Raw genomic sequence first — 18,179 nt, forward strand, 5'->3', positions numbered from 1 at the left:
GGAGTGAGGAAACCAACCCAGTTTACCAAGTTAGAGTCCACTGCTCACATGGAGGAGTGGGGAATCAAGCCCGGTTATCCAGATCAGAGTCCACCACTCCTAACCCTTGCGCCACCAAGATGTGCACTTGGATTAGGGTTATCCACCTGCACGGTTTTAATTTCAATATGACATGCATTAAAACATGGGGTTCAATGTACCCCTGGGAAGAATATTCAATATGGATCGATGGCCCATACTTAGACATACACCTGATTTAAGCCTGCAGTTTCAAATCCAGTAAATTATATGAGTGCAAAAATTAGCTTGTGAGTGCAGCTTTTCTTCTTTGGGTCAGGTTGAAAGAGTTCAGGATCAAAAATTGCAAGATAGTTTCATCACAACCCCTATTTGAATATTAAATGGTTACACACTTTTTGAATTGTTGCATTCCCTAAATAGAAAAACAAACTAGTCCAGTTCTTCTCAATAGCCAAAAATAGTTATTTATTAATAATTTATTACCTTACATTCTTAGAATAAAATCCCAACTTTTACACCAGCAAATTAGACTCTCCCTTATTGACAATTGTGTGCAAGAAGCTCTTGCATATACACAGGTACACATGCTCACACACACACTTCCAGTATATTTTTACAAAAATAAATGCAAAATATTGCATTTGAGGTGAAGCTCCCTGAAGAGTTTGTACAGAGGTAATGCACTATTTAGCACATCTGTGTGTGTCTTTTAAAAACTGGACAAAAAACAATCTTCTTTTTGAAGACATAACTCTCTTCCCAACAAAAACTAAGCTATTTACAAAGGTAAGGCGCAAAAAAAGTCAGAATGAGAACCTAAATTGATAGCACACCCCCAAAAGAAAACAATATACAAAAATATAGACTTCATCCATTCACAAAATGTGAACGGACCAACCCTCAAAAGCACAGATATCTGAGGAACAAAGTCTAACATTTCAGTGGTAAAATTAAGCACGACGCAAATGTGTCCTTTTGCACTCCAGAAATAAAAAAACTGCTGAAGAGGGAAGACAAGAGGGCATCCGTAGGGCGACCTCATGTACCTGTCTTTCAAAACTGATGTTGCTTATCAATTCAAGATTAAACATTTACATTGATCAAGCCAAGCATTACAAAGCTCTTGGCAAACAAATATTCCAAATACATTGAGCTGAAACCTCTCTTTGGCTCCTCTAAATCAAAATAAGGAAAAAAGGGGAGGAAAGGAAACAGTCTTCACTGAAGACAACAATATATATTACAAATGCAAGTAATACATTTCTCCCAGTCTCGCTAGAGGGCATGAGCTCGTGGTATCCAATTCTCCCCTACCTGTGTTTGGAAACCTCCAGTTCCAACACACTGCATAGGTGAGTGTTTGTGCATTGAACAAAATCTGCTGCCTACCTACAGGCAATATTTTACATTTCTTTTCCCCAGGGAACACAGAAAGTTCCCTCTCTTTGCAACCTCCGATTCCAAACATTGTAACCTTTTTATTGATATAAGCACACAGGCGGCCACTGATCAATAAGCAGGGCCCACAAAAGAAAGCTGCTGCTTCTTTGCTGCTTTCAAAGAGAAGCATGGAGGAATAATCACATGACCCGTGCCTGGAAGAGGTGGGGACTGTCTGGAGTTCACGTGGACTTCAGGGAGTCCACTTGGAAGACGTTTTGGTTGGAAGGAGTGGTGAAATACAGTTGCTGGCTGGGCACGCGGTTGTCGCAGGGGCTGTTCAACCCCAGAGTCCTCTCAAAGTCTAGCAGCTGCCCCATGAAATTAAAGTTGGGGGAGATGTTGGATTTCTTCATCTTGACAATGTCGTAGGCATCATTCATGGACAAGTTGAGCTTCTGCATAAGATATGCAACCGTCACTGTGACTGAGCGGCTGATCCCTGCCAGGCAGTGGACTAGCACTCCACAATTTTTCCCCCGAGCTTCATCTACGGGAAAAAAAGAACAAAGACAAAAGAGCATAAAATGAATATGTTCTTTCAGCCTCTCTTGCTACATGAAACCCAAAATATACATGTAAGAGAATAAACAACATGGTATCTCATATCTATTTTGCACTGTACCACCAAGGTGTTCCTTAGTTTGGCTTCCCAAGAACCCTCTGAGGCAGGCCACAGTTATTCCTATTTGCTACTTGGCCATAGCCACACAAAACAGCCCATGGCAGATAAGGCCTTCAACTGGGGCCTCTTAGTGTGGTTAGCCAATGTGGTATACTGGCTAGCATGCAGGACTAAGACCAGGGAGATCCAGGTTCAGATCCCCGCTCAGTCATTTAGCCCACTGGATAATCTTGAAATCAATTACTCTCACACTGCCTAACGTATATCACTGGGTTGTTGTGTTGGACATGGGGAGAACCACCCATATCACCTTCAGATCCTGTGAAGAAGGGGGGGAAACGGGACAGATTCATCCAGTCAAGCATGTTAAACACTTGAACAGCCCAGCTCTACCAAGAAAGAAAAGAGCTACATTATCTGCAGAATTACAGGATGCAGCCTGTACCACTTCAGACTGCACGTGGGAACATGTACGAAAATGCTTATCCTGATAAACTGAGCACCATGGAGAAAAATTCCAGCGGTCTTTTGACATACCAGTTTTCCACATGCAGCAACCAGTTTTGGTTCACATGCGAACATTCAAACATGCAGTCTGATGGTATAGTCACAGCTACACTGTGAGATTCTGATGATTGTATGTGATGTTAACAGTAGCCAATAGCCCAAGAATAGAAAAAGCATGTGTAGGTTAAAGGCTGTTTTTGATGGTAGGAGCAGAAATAGGCAGCGACCTATGATAGCAGATATAGAAGCAGATTCCAGGAGGTCCCACAGCTCACAAGGGCAATAGTATTTCTTTGAGGATCACAAAAAGTAAGCATGCAAGTAGAGGAAACCCTACAATGTCACCTTTTTATAGAGATGAGCACATTGCAAAGGTCTATTAAATTATTCTCCAACTGGTGTGCAGTACAGCTGAACAATGGAGGTATTCAGCTGGTTTAAAAGAAAAACGGGAAGTCACAGAGGACAGCCCATTAGGAGAAACAGGATGTCAACATTGCTAGAAAATGGGTTCCTTTGTAATAGGAAATGCACTATAATGCCTAGAGATTAGTTTCTTTGTGGCTTCCAGCCCACATTTCTTCCTGCTAGGTTCAGATTACCTACATTCCGCCCTATTACCAGGATCACTCAATCAGATTACAGCACAGTATTCTGACAGATGACACACTGACTCTCCTGAATGAGAAAGGGCATAATTCAGTGGTTTCACAAAGGGACACCAAAGGTATATTTCTAAATCTAGAATGAGTGTATCCAATAACTTTAAGAGATACCTCCTTATGATTTTAAGGAGAACTTGAGAGCAAGAGGAAGCATGTGAGTGTTGCCACTCTGCTTGGGTTCTAGAAATAGTATACATAAAGAACTCAATATACAAACTGTTTACACTGAGGTCAATCTAGCCTGATGAAAGTCAATGGAACAAAACAAGAAAGACTTAGATATAGTACAATGTGAAAGAAATCAAGCCAGTTCAGGGTTAATATAAACAAGAGTGGTCCCGGGGCATTCTGTGATGTTGTTCTAACCCAGTTCTGCTCTGAGCAAGCATTTTCCTTCTCTCTGCATAAAACTGGAAAAATCTTTATGCTTTTCCTCTTGTAAATCAAACACAGCTTTGTGTTTTTAAAAGACAATTGTCCTCCAATTTGCTGAAAATTTGTCTGTTGAAGTTATGCTTTATTAAAATTATAATGTCATTTTACAAACTTAAACTCTTAGCGGGACATGGCTAAGCTGGGGGGGGGAGAACATAAATACATTTCTACTTCTTAAATCTTGATGGGCTTTAAAACTGCATACCAAGTTCTAACAATGCAACTCATTGCTAGTATCTTAACAATGGTAATACGAAGAAAACTCAGCGAAAACTCATGTCACAGTTATTAATGATCTGAATCTCACCTATAAAAGAGATGGCCTCGGGAAAGAACTGAGACAGGTTTTGGCTCCAGTGGTCAGAGATGGGGATCTGCTTGTATTTGAACTCGCCAGCATTCTCAAAGAGGTTAGGCAGGTTGGGGGTGACATTCAAGATATATTTAATGCCAAACTCTTCTAAAACATCCAAGTTAGTGGAATCCTTGGCACAGCCCAGGTAGAGATAAGGAAGGATCTCCACTGGGAAAGAAGGCTGGTTGTTGGACAGGGGGCTGCCGTCCGAGTCCGTGGCACTGTTGGGATCACGATCAATGTCGGATTCAATGTCTGAAGAGGAATCTGAGCTGATTCGGAGACCTCCTAAGCCCAGGACTGGCAGAGGGGGAGAGCTGCTGCTGCATGAACTATCCAGGTTAGTCTCACAATGAAGGGCATACTCTGCCTGGAACTTGCTGAAACCACCTGAGGGGAAAAAAGGAAATGCAGAAGAAAAAGGTGAGTTTGGTGAGAGGAGCACACGGTGAGCTTTTTCAGTCCACCTGGGAGATGCAGAACTGGAAGAGGTCTAATGAGGCTCCCTTGGGGGGGGGGCAGACTGTCACAATAAAATGTTAAAAATAAGCCTACGAGGTAACAAGGCGAGCAGCAATCTACATAACTGAAACACTCTGAAATAAAATGCGCTCTTCAAACAGTTCCTTTCTCCCTTGGGAGAAGAGTTCTCTGCAGCTGCAAAGCAGGCTTCCTTCCTAATAACTATTGGGAAGGAGAACTGTGATCCGATGCTTTGTTTTATTCTCAAGGTACCACCTGGATTCTTTCCCTCAGGCACCAAAATGCCTTGGGACATCTCTGGCGAGCACATATTGCCAATCTCAAATCGTAAAAAGACATTATGCTCAGAGTGTAGATTCGGATGAAACCATGGAAATACACCTTTCCTTCACCTGGTATGTTTTGAGGGAGGGGCTGCCTCTGGGCAGACACCCCCCCCATTTTCTATCCAAGAGCCTCTGATGTTCCAAACAAAAGCAGAAAAGTCCCCATAGGATTATCAGACCTCCTTAAGGTCAACCCTTGCTTGAAAAGGCTTTATTCCAGACAACACAGCCAGGACCCCGGCAACTCCACGGGATTCTCCTTTCTGACATTTTGCTCCTACAACTCCACGCTTATCCCCCAAGAGCTTTAAGCTTGTTTGACTCCGGGAGACCAAAGGCACGAACGGGCTGTGCCATCCCTCCTCCCTCCCCTCCCCAGCCGGAACACACACAGAGCGTCTTGGGGAGGGGAAGAGAGAAGGCCAGAGGATCTTTGGAAAGGTGCCGGCAGAAAGAGGCACCCCGGGCCGGCTCTACCATTAGAGCAAACGAAGCAGTCGCCTAGGGTGCGGACCTCAGCGGGGCGCAGAACTGGCCCCAGGGGCCCAGTTTTCAACTGATTCGTTTCTTGAGAAAAATGCAACTGACAATTTGTGTGTGTGTGTGTGTGTATATATATATATATATATATATATATATATATATATATATATATATATATATACACACACACATATATAGAGAGAGAGAGAGAGAGAGAGAGAGAGAGAGAGAGAGAGAGAGAGAGAGAGAGAGAGAGAGAGAGAGAGAGAGAGAGAGAGAGAGAGAGAGAGAGAGAGAGAGAGAGAGAGAGAGAGAGAAATTTTAAGATAAGTACCACAACAGTGCGATGGAATATAATCAATTATAACGTCTTATAAAAAGTTTTGTGCTTTTATTTTTCTACAAGGCATCTGTTTTTAAAAACTGGTTAGCAACGGGGAAGGGGGGGCGCAAGTACTTCGCCTTGCCTCGGGGGCAAAAATGACTGGCCCCGGCCCTGGAGGCGCCTGAACTGCAGCCTGGAGCCGGGGTGCCCCCGAAGGCCCCTTGGGACGAGCACAAGCATCCACCTGCCAGGAGGGCCGCGCAGAAGGCATCCTAAGCCAGGAGGATCCCCCCCCCGCGCTCCTCGGGCCATCTGGCTAGGCTCAGAGGCTGCCAAGAGGGGGCGAGGACGCCTTCTGGCCAGGCAGAGGGGGCTGGGGTCGAGACGCTCCCTAGGCGATGGGGGGGGGAGGAGTTGGCGGGGGGACCCCGCCGGCCCGGCCGCGTTGCCGGCTCACCTTCCAGGTAGAAGGCCCTGCAGCCGTCGCCTTGGAGGCGCTGGAGCAGCAGGCCCAGCACGGAGCCGCCGGCCGCGTTCTCGTTGCAGTCGCCGCTGCTCTCGTCGTAGAGGACGACGGTGTCGGTGCCGCAGCGGCGGGCGAAGCGCTCGCGCTCCTCCTCGCCGCTGGCGAAGAGGGCGCGCAGGGGCAGGTTGCCCTTCCGCAGGCGCCGCAGCAGGAGGCCCGGCAGCGCCACGCTGACGGCCGACTCGATGTGCGACGACTCGTAGAGCTCGGGCGGGCGGCAGTCCACCAGCAGCAGCCGCTCGGCGCCCCGCTCCAGCTGCTCGTGGAGCCACGCCACCGTCTTGCCCAGCGCCATGCCCGACGCCAAGGGGGGAGCCGGCGGCCGCAGCGTGTCGAGCATCGGGGAAGGGGGGGCGGCCGGGGGAGGCCCTCCGCGCGCCTGCAAGGCGGGAACGGCCGGGGGGCTCCGAGCTCGGCTTCCCCCTCCTCTTCCTCCGCCGGAGAGGAGCCGAGCCGAGGTGCAGAGCGTTACAACCGCAAGCGAGGCATGCCAGGGGAGCCGAGAGCCAGCCCGCGCCGTCCCTCCAGCGCCCGCCGCCTGCCTGCCTGCCTGCCTCTCCCGGGTGCAACTCCGCGCCGCCCCAGCGCCCGCTGCTCACAGGGCGCCTCCCGCCCCCCTCCGTCTCCTCCTTCCTCTCCCTTCCTCCCGAGTCCCCTTGATGGGATCAATGGCCCTTTTAATCAGCCCCCCCCCGCGCGCGCTCGCTCTCCTCCCCCGCCCCTCCCGCGCCCGGCGGTTCCTCAATGGATACAAACCCGGGACGTCTCAATGGAGACATTCTCCGGCTCGGCCAATGAGCGCGCGCGGAAGAGGCCGTCGCCCTGGAGACGGGCCGGCTGGAACGGGTTGTGTTGATGAATTGTTAATGAGTTTGTCATTCACAAAAACGGAAAGGAATTTCCGCTCCGGATAAGCCGAGTGCAAACAAGCAGCCGCAGCAGCTCTGCGGGAGGAAGGAGGGGAGGGAAGGAAAGGGGGGGGGACGGCTAGGGGGGGGGGGACGGCTAGGGGGGGGGGGACGCAGAGCCGCCAGGGAAGCGCGTCTGGGGCTCGGGTTTCCTTCTGTCGGCGCTCACGCGGAGCGGCCCAGCGGTTACACAACAAACGGCCCAATTAAGGGAGGAACAAAAGGCACCCTCTGGCTCCACGCAGGCGGGCAGTTCCCGCTGGAGCTCTAACGTGGCGATCGGAGGGGACTTCTTGGCCGTCTATGCACGCGAGGTTTTGCCTTGGAATTGCCGCTCCCTTGGGGGCACCTTTTCCCCATCCGAAGTCTCAAAACGCTGCAAAAGGGCTGATGGTTGAGTTTTGAGAACATGGATGGAGGGGGGGGGGGACGCATCTAGAGAGCGGCAAATCCAAGGCAAAACCTCTCGTGCACAAATGGCCCTTGATTGTCTCCCTCTCCCCCCCCCAAAAAATATCCCTTTTTCGTATTCTCGCAGCGCAGCTGAAACGCTGTCCTTCAGGGGAGACGTTCTGCAAACGGGGGGTTCCCCCCGGAGGGACCTCCGCCTGGGCAAAAGGGGCGGCTTGGGCAAACGAGCGCCCGCGCAGCCGTCGCCTCCCTGCGCTCGGGTCCGCGCGCTCTCCGCCTCTCTCTGCCGCTCCCAGGCGGAGACGCGTGTCCGGCCGGGCCGGCTGGGCGGGCTGCCGGCGCGGGTGCCCCGAGGCCGCGGGAAAGCGCCGCGGCTTCTCCTGCCGCCCTGCGGGCCCGCCGCGTTAATTGGGGGAGACGGAGCCGCCTGGTCATTAGCGGCGGGGCGGAGGAAGCCGCGCGGCCTTTGCAGGCCTGGCGCGCCGCAGGCCCGCCCCACGGCCCGGGCAAGCTGGCCGCAGCGAGATCGGGCGGTCTTGCCGCATTCCCACCCGGTGGCGAGCTGGACGGAGCCCTCCGTCCGCTCCTCTGCCACGCGCTCGCCGGGCAGCCGTGGGCAAATCTGGACGGAGTAGGGTTGCCAACCTCCAGGGAGTAGCTGGGAATCTCCTGCTATTGCAACTGGTCTCCAGCCGGTAAACGATCGGTTCACACGGAGAAAAATGGCCCCTTTGGCCATTGGACTCTATGGCATTGAAGCCCCTCGCCAAGCCCCGCCCTCCTCAGGCTCCGCCCCAAAAACCTCCCGCCGGTGACGAAGAGGGACCTGGCAACCCTAGTCCGCTCCCCTCTTAAAGCCTTCCAAGTCGGCAGCCATCACCACATCCTGGGGCAGGGAGTTCCGCAGTTTAACTCTGCTATATCTTTCAGAAATCTTAAGCAAATCGTCAGTGAACATAAGAAAGGCCCTGCTGGATCAGACCAAGGCCCATCAAGTCCAGCAGTCTGTTCGCACAGTGGCCAAGCAGGTGCCTCTAGGAACCCCAGCGTCTAATCTAATAGGCATGCTTCTCTGATCCTGGAGAGAATGGTGTTAGAGAAAGGGGGGGTATAAATGGAAATCCCAGTCATGTTTGTAGTGTATATGTATATAAAGAAAAATGCAATATATCCCCCCCCCCAAAGCAGCCACTAGTCGTATTTGATAATTTAAAATATCTGTGTCTTGCTTTCCCACAAAGCAACTGGCACAGACATAAATGAGTAAAATGCAATTCAAGGGAATCATTAATCACATTCAGTAATCAAATTACAAGTCAAGCAGAAGCAAAATCACTAACCAATATAACAAAAATAAATCCAGCTATATCTCATCAAAGAAAATCATTTTAACATGGTGCGGGCCCTGCAGGAGGGAGGGTAGTCGGAAACAGGATCTTGTCAGGGATGCCCTGCTTACTGACTTGGGGTGGGGGGGCTCCAAGCCAGCACCCCTGCATGACGTGAGAAAATCCATTATTCTAAATAAAGGGCAGGGTCTGGATTAGGCTCCTAACCACGGATGTGTTCTATCTGAATGATGGGGGGGGGGGGGCTGTCTTTCCTGCCAAAATAGGGTACGGGGATTTTTCTGGGTCTGTGCAGACAACCCTGAGGTTAGACTTCTACCGCAAAAGAACTTTAGAGGGAAAATCCATCATAAAAGTGCTGAGTGGGAATTCATTAGGAGATTCCACAATATCCCCCTCCCCCCTGAACAGAGATTTGGCATTTCTAATTCACTCTAGCTGTTACCGATAATTCGTTCAGTAAAACAAGGGACTTCCCCAGCTAACACGGCCGTTGTCTGGCTTAGCAAAACAAGTGAATGACCTCTGGACTTTTCTTGATTATCTTTGATTTGATTATCATTTTATCCTGTACTTCCTGCACTGCATTGGCCCCTTCACCCTTATTTCCCCCTCCCAATATCTGCTAGATAAGAGTATCCTCTCATTGCATCTGAAAAAGTGGGTCCCCGTCCACCCAAGTTTATGCTGGAATAACATGATCTTGAAGGTCCCAGAGGACTCCTGCTGGTTTTCCAGAGGGCGCATGGCTTTGAACCATTCTCCTCTTACTGGCTCCTGGTTCTTTGCCTCCCTTCAAATGCAAACATAGGGGAGTGTCAGCTGGGGAAATGGTATTGGACAGAGGAGTGATTTTCCTTTAACCCCTGCTGAGTGTGGGCCACTCTTTTTTTTTCTGGGACAAACTAGGAATTCCATGGGTGGCCCTTCCACTTTTTTAAGCCTTCAGAGCGGCTGGATGGGAGGGGGATTGGCCTGGGGCTGGGCAGTGGGAGCAGAGAGGCATAATCCTCTTTCCTGCACTCTCCCTGCCCGGCCCGCCCCAACGTTGCCCCTTCCTCTGCTGATGTTAACCACAGGGGGAGAAATGAAGAAGAGTTTCCCACTTTTCTCTACCATTAAGGAGTCTGAAAGTGGCTTATAGTCGCCTTCAACGCCCACAACAGACACTTAGTGAGGGAGGTGGGGCTGAGAGAGTTCTGAGAGAACTGGTGACTAGCCCAAGGTCACCCAGCCAGCTTCATGTGGAGGAGTGGGGAATCAAACCCAGTTCTCCAGATTAGAGTCTGCCACTCTTGACCCCTACACCACACTGGCCCGTGACCAAGGCAAAGCAAGGGTTTTCTCCCCTTCCTCTCCCAGAAGCTCGGTAAGCTGACAGCCTCTCCAGTTGCAGATGCCTTCATCTTCCCACTTCCTGCTCTCACTCCAGCTGCTTCTCCAATTGGATACTGCTGGGCTGCTCAGGCACTAGGTGAGATTGCATAGAGGAGCACACAGCATTTGGATTCCCTATGAAACCACAGAACCAATTTTCCCCCCTTGAAGTCTCACAGGAACTGGGTAATCATAGCTGGCTCAGCTGGCCAATGCTATACAGTGAGGGTTGGTAGCAAAGTAGCTGCTGTGGATTTCATCCAATTGAATGGTCGCTCCTTGTGCACACAAAATTGATCTTGCCCTTTGTGCCAACCCATTAAGCAATGCTTGTGTATAGTTTAAGTAGTAGAAGAAGAAGAGTTGGTTTTTATACGCCGACTTTCTCTACCACTTAAGGGAGGCTCAAACCGGCTTACAGTCACCTTCTTTTCCCTTCCTCACAACAGACAACCTGTGAGGTAGGTGGGGCTGAGAGAGCTATGACTAGCCAAAGTTCACCCAGCTGGCTTTATGTGTAGGAGTGGGGAAACAAATCCAGTTAACCAGATTAGCCGCCGCCTCTCATGTGGAAGAGTGGCGAATCAAACCCGGTTCTCCAGATCAGACTCCACTGCTCCAAATCACCACTCTTAACCACTACACCACACTGGCTCCACGCTCACACACACTTAAGTGTGTGTGTGAGGGGGGAGGAATCTGGCAAGATGTTATAAAAGTGATCGGGACAATTTCAGTTTGAAGCATTGCAACAACATTCTGTTATTTGACCTCCCACTGACAAAACAGGGGCATTCGAAGGCCTCCTGGGGGGTTACCGCATTATGTATTCCCAGCGATGTATTAAGAGTTTGAAAATGTTATAAAAAACATCGCTTTAAAAAGGTTTTGGGATGCCACGGCTAAAAAATGGTTGGAAGACATCTTCACAGCTAAAGGGGCCAAACAAAGTGCGAACAGTATTTTTTATAACAGTTTCAAACTCTTAATACATCACTGGGAATACATAATGCGGTAACCCCCCTGGTCTCTCCCAAAGCAAAGAATCTCCAGAGTGTGAACTCATCTCTTATGACCAAGCACCGAAAACAATTATCCATCTTCTCTGTTGAAGGTTTGTTTTCTTCTGGGTTTCCAAGCTCCTCTTGTCCCAAACTTCTCTCTAGGTAGTTGCTGTGATCCCTGGGGATTGAGGCCACTGGAGGATGGAAGGGTTGTTTTATAACCTGCAAAGAGTAAACAACCGCCAGGTTTGAAAAGCACCGATTAAAGCACCTGGGCAAAAAAACACATAACAAGCGCACAAAGAAGAATGTTTAGCTGCAGTTTGTTGGCTATGAGGAGGAACTGGTCATTCCAACAATATGCTTGTCAGGCTCTAAAAGGTTTTTTCTCAGGGCCACAGGTTGAAATCTCTGGGTCATCAGCCATGCATTCCTGTTTGTGTTGACTGCGGCACATGTACACTGGCGATGGGAGACTTAAGAACATAAGAAAGGCCCTGCTGGATCAGACCAAGGCCCATCAAGTCCAGCTGTCTGTTCACACAGTGGCCAACCAGGTGCCTCTAGGAAGCCCACAAACAAGACGACTGCAGCAGCATTATCCTGACTGTTCTACAGCACCTAATATAGTAGGCATGCTCCTCTGATCCTGGAGAGACTAGGCATGCATCATGACTAGTATCCATTTTACTAGTAGCCATGAATAGCCCTCTCCTCCATGAACATGTCCACTCCCCTCTTAAAGCCTTCCAAGTTGGCAGCCATCACCACATCCTGGGGCAGGGAGTTCCACAATTTAACTATGCAATAATCTGGCACTAGCACGTCCTCAGCTTCATGTTATATTTAGTGTATAGTTAGTTCCCCTTAAAGTGTGTGTGTGGTGAATGCTCTGCACATTCATAGAAATCATGAGCTACCATTCCTAGTGGTGTGTGTAGGAGGTGCTGCTACCACTAGTATTGCCATTCAGGGTGACATCACCATGCCCCTCCCCTTTCATCTCAGGGTTTGGGTTGCTGGAGATCTGGCAGCCCCATCCATGAAACCTCCATCAGAGCTGCAAAATGGAAGCAATTAAGTTGCCCTCCCCCAGTAGAATAATTTTCCTTCTCACTCTAAGATTATCAGTAGGGTTGCATAGTACTTCCCTATAAAAGTATAAGCCCAAGCGAGGAGTTCAATGGGCATCCTACGGAAAATATGAAACCCTGTTGGTTGGCCAGACTAGCGTTGCCGTCCTGGCAACCAATGTGGAGCGCAGGTGGAGATGTACACATGGAAGGAACCCTCACTGGCAACGTGCTTATGTCACTTCCTTTGCACACCGGAAGTGGCGTCAGCCTATCACAAACAATGGCATATGAGCAAAACTATAGAGTTTTGTCCAAATGCCAGATCATCCCCCGTATCCCCTAGTGGCACACCGACATTACTTGCAGCTGCATGGGGAGTGATGTCAGCCTGTCGGGACGCTGCTGACATTCCCCACCTTTGGGTGCCTTTTTCTCCCCTCACTGGCCAGCTCAGCAGCTGCAGCAGGCAGGGCCAACAGCCTCCAGCGGGGCCTGGCAACCCTAGGCCAGACAGTTGGGAGATGTAACGCCCAAACCTGTTGCTTGCAAGTTGGTTGGAAAGAACGAATGCGCATGTGTTTATAAAGGCTTTCACTGTGTTTAGATTTTATGGGCTTTGTAGCAAGTGACGTTTTATGACAAGAAACAACACTTTCCATCACCGTTAGGGATGGCACAGCACACTGCTGTGCTCATGAAACCATTTCATTTTTTTTCTCAATTTATGTTAATATAGTGCCTGAGTGCCAGAAGCATTACATAAATGACTGATGTCCCACCATGTTCTTTTGCCTGTAATAAGGCCAACTTAGCCTAAAGGCAATTTTAAAAATAAATTTTTGAGCCCCATAGCTTGCCACATCTGGCTCAGACACTTCACTACATTCCTGATTTTTCAGGGGATCCCTATCTCATCTAGCTTGAACATGGCATGGTTGCAGCCAGGTTCTGCAGGCATGAACATCTGATTCAAATCCCTGTTGTACCATGAAATCTCACTGGGTGACCCCGGGCCATCACAAGCTCTCAGCCTAGCCTACCTCACAGGATTGTTGTTGTGAGGAGAGTAGGGAGGAGGGGATAGTGATGTGATATTTGGGTTCCCATGTGGGGGGAAAAGGGGGTATAGTTTTTTTAAAACTTGAGAAAGTATTCCGATGTGGTGTGCTTAACCTGTAGTTTGAAGCGGTGCCCTCCATTTTAGCTGCTTCTGCTGCTTCATGTGTAGATGCAAACCCATTAATGGAGCCTGGGGAGCATTAAAGAGAGCATCGAGGCTGTCTTGAAATGAGGACCTTGCAACTGCCCCTCTACAACCAAACTCATGAGTTGTCCTCTACTTGAAAGGCTGACAGGGCCTACAAGATAAAGCATTTTTAAAAATACTCTGGGCCTTCTAAAGTGACACAAAGTGCTACAAGACTAGGGTTGCCAACTTCCAGGTGGTGGCTGGAGATCTCCTGCTATTGCAACTGATCTCCAGCCGATAGAGGTCAGCTCACCTGGAGAAAATGGCCGCTTTGGCAATTGGACTCTATGGCATTGAAGTCCCTCCCCTCTCCAAACCCCACCCTCCTCAGGCTCCTCCCCAAAAACCTCCCACTGGTTGCCAAGAGGTACCTGGCACCCTATACAAGACTCCTCTTTATTTTTACCCACTCTTTATGCTTGGCATTGTCAGTCTGTTCTGGGGAAAAGATTTTGGGCAGAATTGAGTATAACAGAAATACTGTGTGACTCATGCATGCCATCTTAGGTAGTTTAGGTCTATTCTGGCATGTGGGTGTTTGTATAGAGCAATTACATAAGTGTCAGAGAAGCAAAGAACTTTTGACATTTGTGGCAGCCTAACAGAGTTTCTTTCATAAACAGAAATGTTCATGTGAGGGATTTATCTCATATCTAGGCATCTATTAATTGGTTTGAGGAACATTTTACCAAAGTTAATTTATTATCTCAGCATGTTATATTTCCTCTTCGAGAAGGAAATGATTTTCCAAACAACTAAGACACATTATATAAAAACTCCCTGAAATCACAAATGGGAACAGACTTCTATATTCTTGAATCAGATTTGACCAAGAGATCTGATTGCATTTTCCAAGGTTTAAAGAAAGACCGAGGATTCCTCAACAATGCAAAATCTGTCCAAGAAAAAAAGGGAGATAACATTTTCACCATTTTCTGCTGTTGTGAATGGTCTCTGTACTTTACTTGGTTGCATTTAAATTTTGCATAATAACATCAAACCAGATTTCTTGCTTGTTACGTCTTTTTGAACATGCTGTTTGCAGCACTTTTCACATGGATATGTCTGCTAACAAAGGATTCACCTCAGCTCTCTGAGCAAACAGGTTCTAAATCATAAAAAGCATGCCAGAAGGTGCAACAAGACTCCTCTTTGTGTTTGCTTCAACAGACTGACAGGGATAATTTCCCAGAAAACACTCCTGACATTTTCCTTGATAAATAAATTGACATATATTCCAGCGTCTGCTCCGCTGGAAGTTCAAGAACACTTGTTTGTTATTTTATAGATTTTACTGCTTGAATTGTTTCACTTTTGTGTTTGACTCTATTGTATCATAACTAGTCCACAGAGCCAGTGGGGTGTAATGGTTGGACTTGGACTGTGAACACCCGGGTGGATCCTTCCTCTGCCAACCTCCAGGTGGGGCCTGGAGAGCTCCTGGTTTTGCAACTGATCTCCAGACAACAGAGATCATTTCCCCTGGAGAAAATGGCTGCTTTGGAGGCTAGAGTATGTGGAATAATATCCCACTGAGGCCCCTCCCATCCCCAGACTCCCCCCTACCCAGACTCCATCCCCAAGTCTCCATGAATTTCACAACTCAAAGTTGGCAACCCTACAAAGAAGCTTGCATGGTGACTTTGGGCTAGGGTTGCCAACTGCCAGGTAGTGGCAGGAGATCTCCTGCTAATTCAACTGATCTCCAGCCGATAGAGATCAGATCACCTGGAGAAAAATAGCCACCTTGGCAATTGAACTCTATGATATTGAAGTCCCTCCCCTCCCCAAACCCCACCCTCTTCAGGCTCCACCCCCCCCAATCTCCCGCCGGTTGCAAAGAAGGACCTGGCATCCCTACCTTGGGCCAGTCACTATCTTTCAGCATAACCTAACTCACAGGGTTGTTGTGATAAAAAATAATAATAAGGAAGAACCAGATAGAGAATCAAAGTATCAACTCCCCTCTCACTACTTCAGAAGTTCAAAAGTAAATGGAGGTGTATCCTTTACCTCTCCAGAACAGTTTTATCTAGGGTTGCCAACTGCCAGGCAGTAGCAGGAGATCTCCTGCTAATTCAACTGATCTCCAGCTGATAGAGATCAGATCACCTGGAGAAAAATGGCTGCTTTGGCAATTGAACTCTATAGCATTGAAGTCTCTCCCCTCCCCAAACCTCGCCCTCTTCAGGCTCTGCCCCCAAAATATTTCGCAGGTTGAGAGGCGGGACCTGGCAACCCTATCCACTGGCCAACACCAGTTTTCAGCTCAGGACTCTGGTACTTTGCCTTGATCCTCAACAGCCTGATTACCCAAGATTACCACTGTGGATGAATGCACTTGAAATGGTTCCAAGACGCTCCATCTGCTGAGACTAGGGTTGCCAACTTCCAAGTGGAACCTGGAGATTTCTTGGAATTACAACTGATTTTCAGACAACAGAGATCAGTTCTCCTGGGGAGAAAAATTTCTGCTTTGGAGGGTAGACTCTGCTTAATTTTACCCTACTGAGGTCCCTCCCCTTCCCAAGCCCTGTCCTCCCCAGATTCACCCCCAAATCTCCAGGAATTCACCAGCTCTACTTGGCAATCTTAGCAGAAACCTTTCAGAGCAAATAAACCCTTGTGTTGCAGAAATCTAGTGATTTTCCACATTTCTTGTAACCAATTAGCCCGTTCAGTTATTTCCTCTAACCTTCCATTTTTTCCTTTGCAGTGAGACATATATATGCATTCACACACAAGGAGAAATAGTTCCTGAACAGTTTCAAATTGAGGCAAATTACACCCTTCTCTCCCCGTCTAACATACATCAGCTTTGTGCATTTGTTCCCATACAGCCACAGAGGAGGGAGGTGGGAGTTAAGGGAGAGAGAGTTGCGTTTTGCCCTTTACTGTGTTGCACAAGATTGTTCTTTCTTTGGGTACTGTTGTTTGTATTCAGCAGCCAAGATGAGCACAAAAGAAGTTCCTCCTGCAGGATATACTGAAACTGGCTAAAAAAGGAAGAGAGAGGAGGTGAAAGGGAATCTCTCTCTCTCTCTCTCTCTCTCTCTCTCTCTCTCTCTCTGCAATGCCTTTTAGGTAAGTATTCTAAAGCTGAAACAAAATATCACTATTGGAAAATAGTTGGAGTTTTAAAAGTAACCATTTCCAAATAAGGTTTTAATCCTTATTCAAAGTAAGGTTGAAAAAAATATTGTGAGCTCTGCTGAATTCCTGAAGGAGGACAAAAATCGCCATAGGATTTCCTTCAGAGATTTTGTTATTTGATGCAAATGGATTCCAAATGTAACTGTTTGGCGGCTTGGGGTTTGATGAGTTTTGGCACTGTGGTTTCTTGAAAGGTCAGGGCTATGCCTTTCCAGACTTCCATCTGCTACTGCAAGACCGGACAAGTTCTTCTGGATCCTTGATTTTCATGATCTAATAAATTAGGCTGTAATGTTTATTCTGTCTGAAATGCTTTAATATTTCAAGTAGGTGATGTGAAAGACCTCTGCCTGAGACCCTGGAGAGCTGCTGCCGGCCTGAGTAGACAATACTGACTTTGATGGACCAAGGGTCTGATGCAGTATAAGGCAGCTTCGTGGGTTCTTACATATGAAAAGAAACCTCCCATACAGACTCTTGCTGCCGTTTCTTTATTCCTTTCAATTAGTAGTCTTTTATATGATCTACAAGATAGGAGTAAAGGCAAAGTATACAGATATCTCAAAGGAGGAATGACGGAAAATCCACTACATTGTATCATAAGTAACAACAGCATTAGGCTGGACATTATGATGTCCTGCCTGGTCTTTTGAGAGCATCTTCATTCAGGCATGCCCTAAAATGAGAAACTTTGTTTGTTTGGGCAGTTCTGGGTGCCCCCCCCCCCCAGATTGACTCAAACCAGTTTCCAGATCTCCAAATCAATTTGAACAATATAGTTGAGGTAAACAAAGCAAAGGAAGGGGTAACACATTATAGGTGGGCCCTCATTCACTGGGCTGGCTCTTGTGGGCCCCATGCTGTGAGCCATGGGCCCAGAGTCCTTTTGCCATCAATGTTCAGCTTGTGCCTCTGGCCATGCTCAGCATTAAGTACCTGCAAGGAGAGAGAGAAATACAATCAGCCCAGATAGTACTCAGCTACTGTTTGCAAGTGCTTTCCTTACTTTCTCCCCTGCCAAAAATGCCTCTGGCCATGCCCAGGCTTAAGTAACTGCAAGGAGAGGAAGCAAATTCTTTTATATTCTTTGTTTTGTGTTTATTTGGGTACCCGAAGAGGCCTTTTAAAAATCAGTGCCTGTCATACATACTACTTGTGTGGTCAGCAATGCTAGGATGCCCACATTAAAATCAAATATCACACACATGTACACACCTACTGTGTAACTTATGTACTATCCTACTCTTTCGCTGCTGGATCTTGGCCTTTGCCTTGGAAATGTCCAGAAACTTCTTTTGTTAGCCACATGTGACTGGCAAAGAGGAGCAGATCTCAGTGCCAGGATGGAGGGGAAGAGAGAAAGAGGTGCCAAAATAGAAGCTTGATGGCAACTGTTAGTGAAGCTAACCAAACCATTCCTATTCCTTGGCAGAGTTTCCTACTCACCGATGTGTAATCATT

General features: G+C 48.0%; 1 protein-coding gene across 1 annotated transcript; it reads right to left on the reverse strand.

The window, feature by feature from the left end:
- Positions 1-1,394: 1,394 nt before the first annotated feature.
- DUSP6 (dual specificity phosphatase 6) lies at positions 1,395-6,531 on the reverse strand. The gene is made up of 3 exons (XM_056846240.1): positions 6,123-6,531; positions 4,001-4,438; positions 1,395-1,951 (listed from the first exon to the last, which is right to left on the reverse strand). Exons 1-3 carry the CDS (start codon positions 6,529-6,531, stop codon positions 1,644-1,646), a joined length of 1,155 nt encoding a protein of 384 aa, XP_056702218.1. The 3' UTR covers positions 1,395-1,643.
- Positions 6,532-18,179: the final 11,648 nt, after the last annotated feature.

Source organism: Euleptes europaea, chromosome 3 (assembly GCF_029931775.1).
Source record: "Euleptes europaea isolate rEulEur1 chromosome 3, rEulEur1.hap1, whole genome shotgun sequence".
NCBI classification, from domain to species: domain Eukaryota; kingdom Metazoa; phylum Chordata; class Lepidosauria; order Squamata; family Sphaerodactylidae; genus Euleptes; species Euleptes europaea.

Bases quoted from the DNA above. Each gene is read 5' to 3' on its own strand.
- DUSP6 (XM_056846240.1), bottom strand. From the start codon at position 6,531: ATGCTCGACACGCTGCGGCCGCCGGCTCCCCCCTTGGCGTCGGGCATG. The intron at 4,439-6,122 runs GTGAGCCGGCAA...TTTTCCCCTCAG, and splicing joins CAGGGCCTTCTACCTGGAAG to GTGGTTTCAGCAAGTTCCAG. The intron at 1,952-4,000 runs GTGAGATTCAGA...TTTTTCCCGTAG, and splicing joins CGAGGCCATCTCTTTTATAG to ATGAAGCTCGGGGGAAAAAT.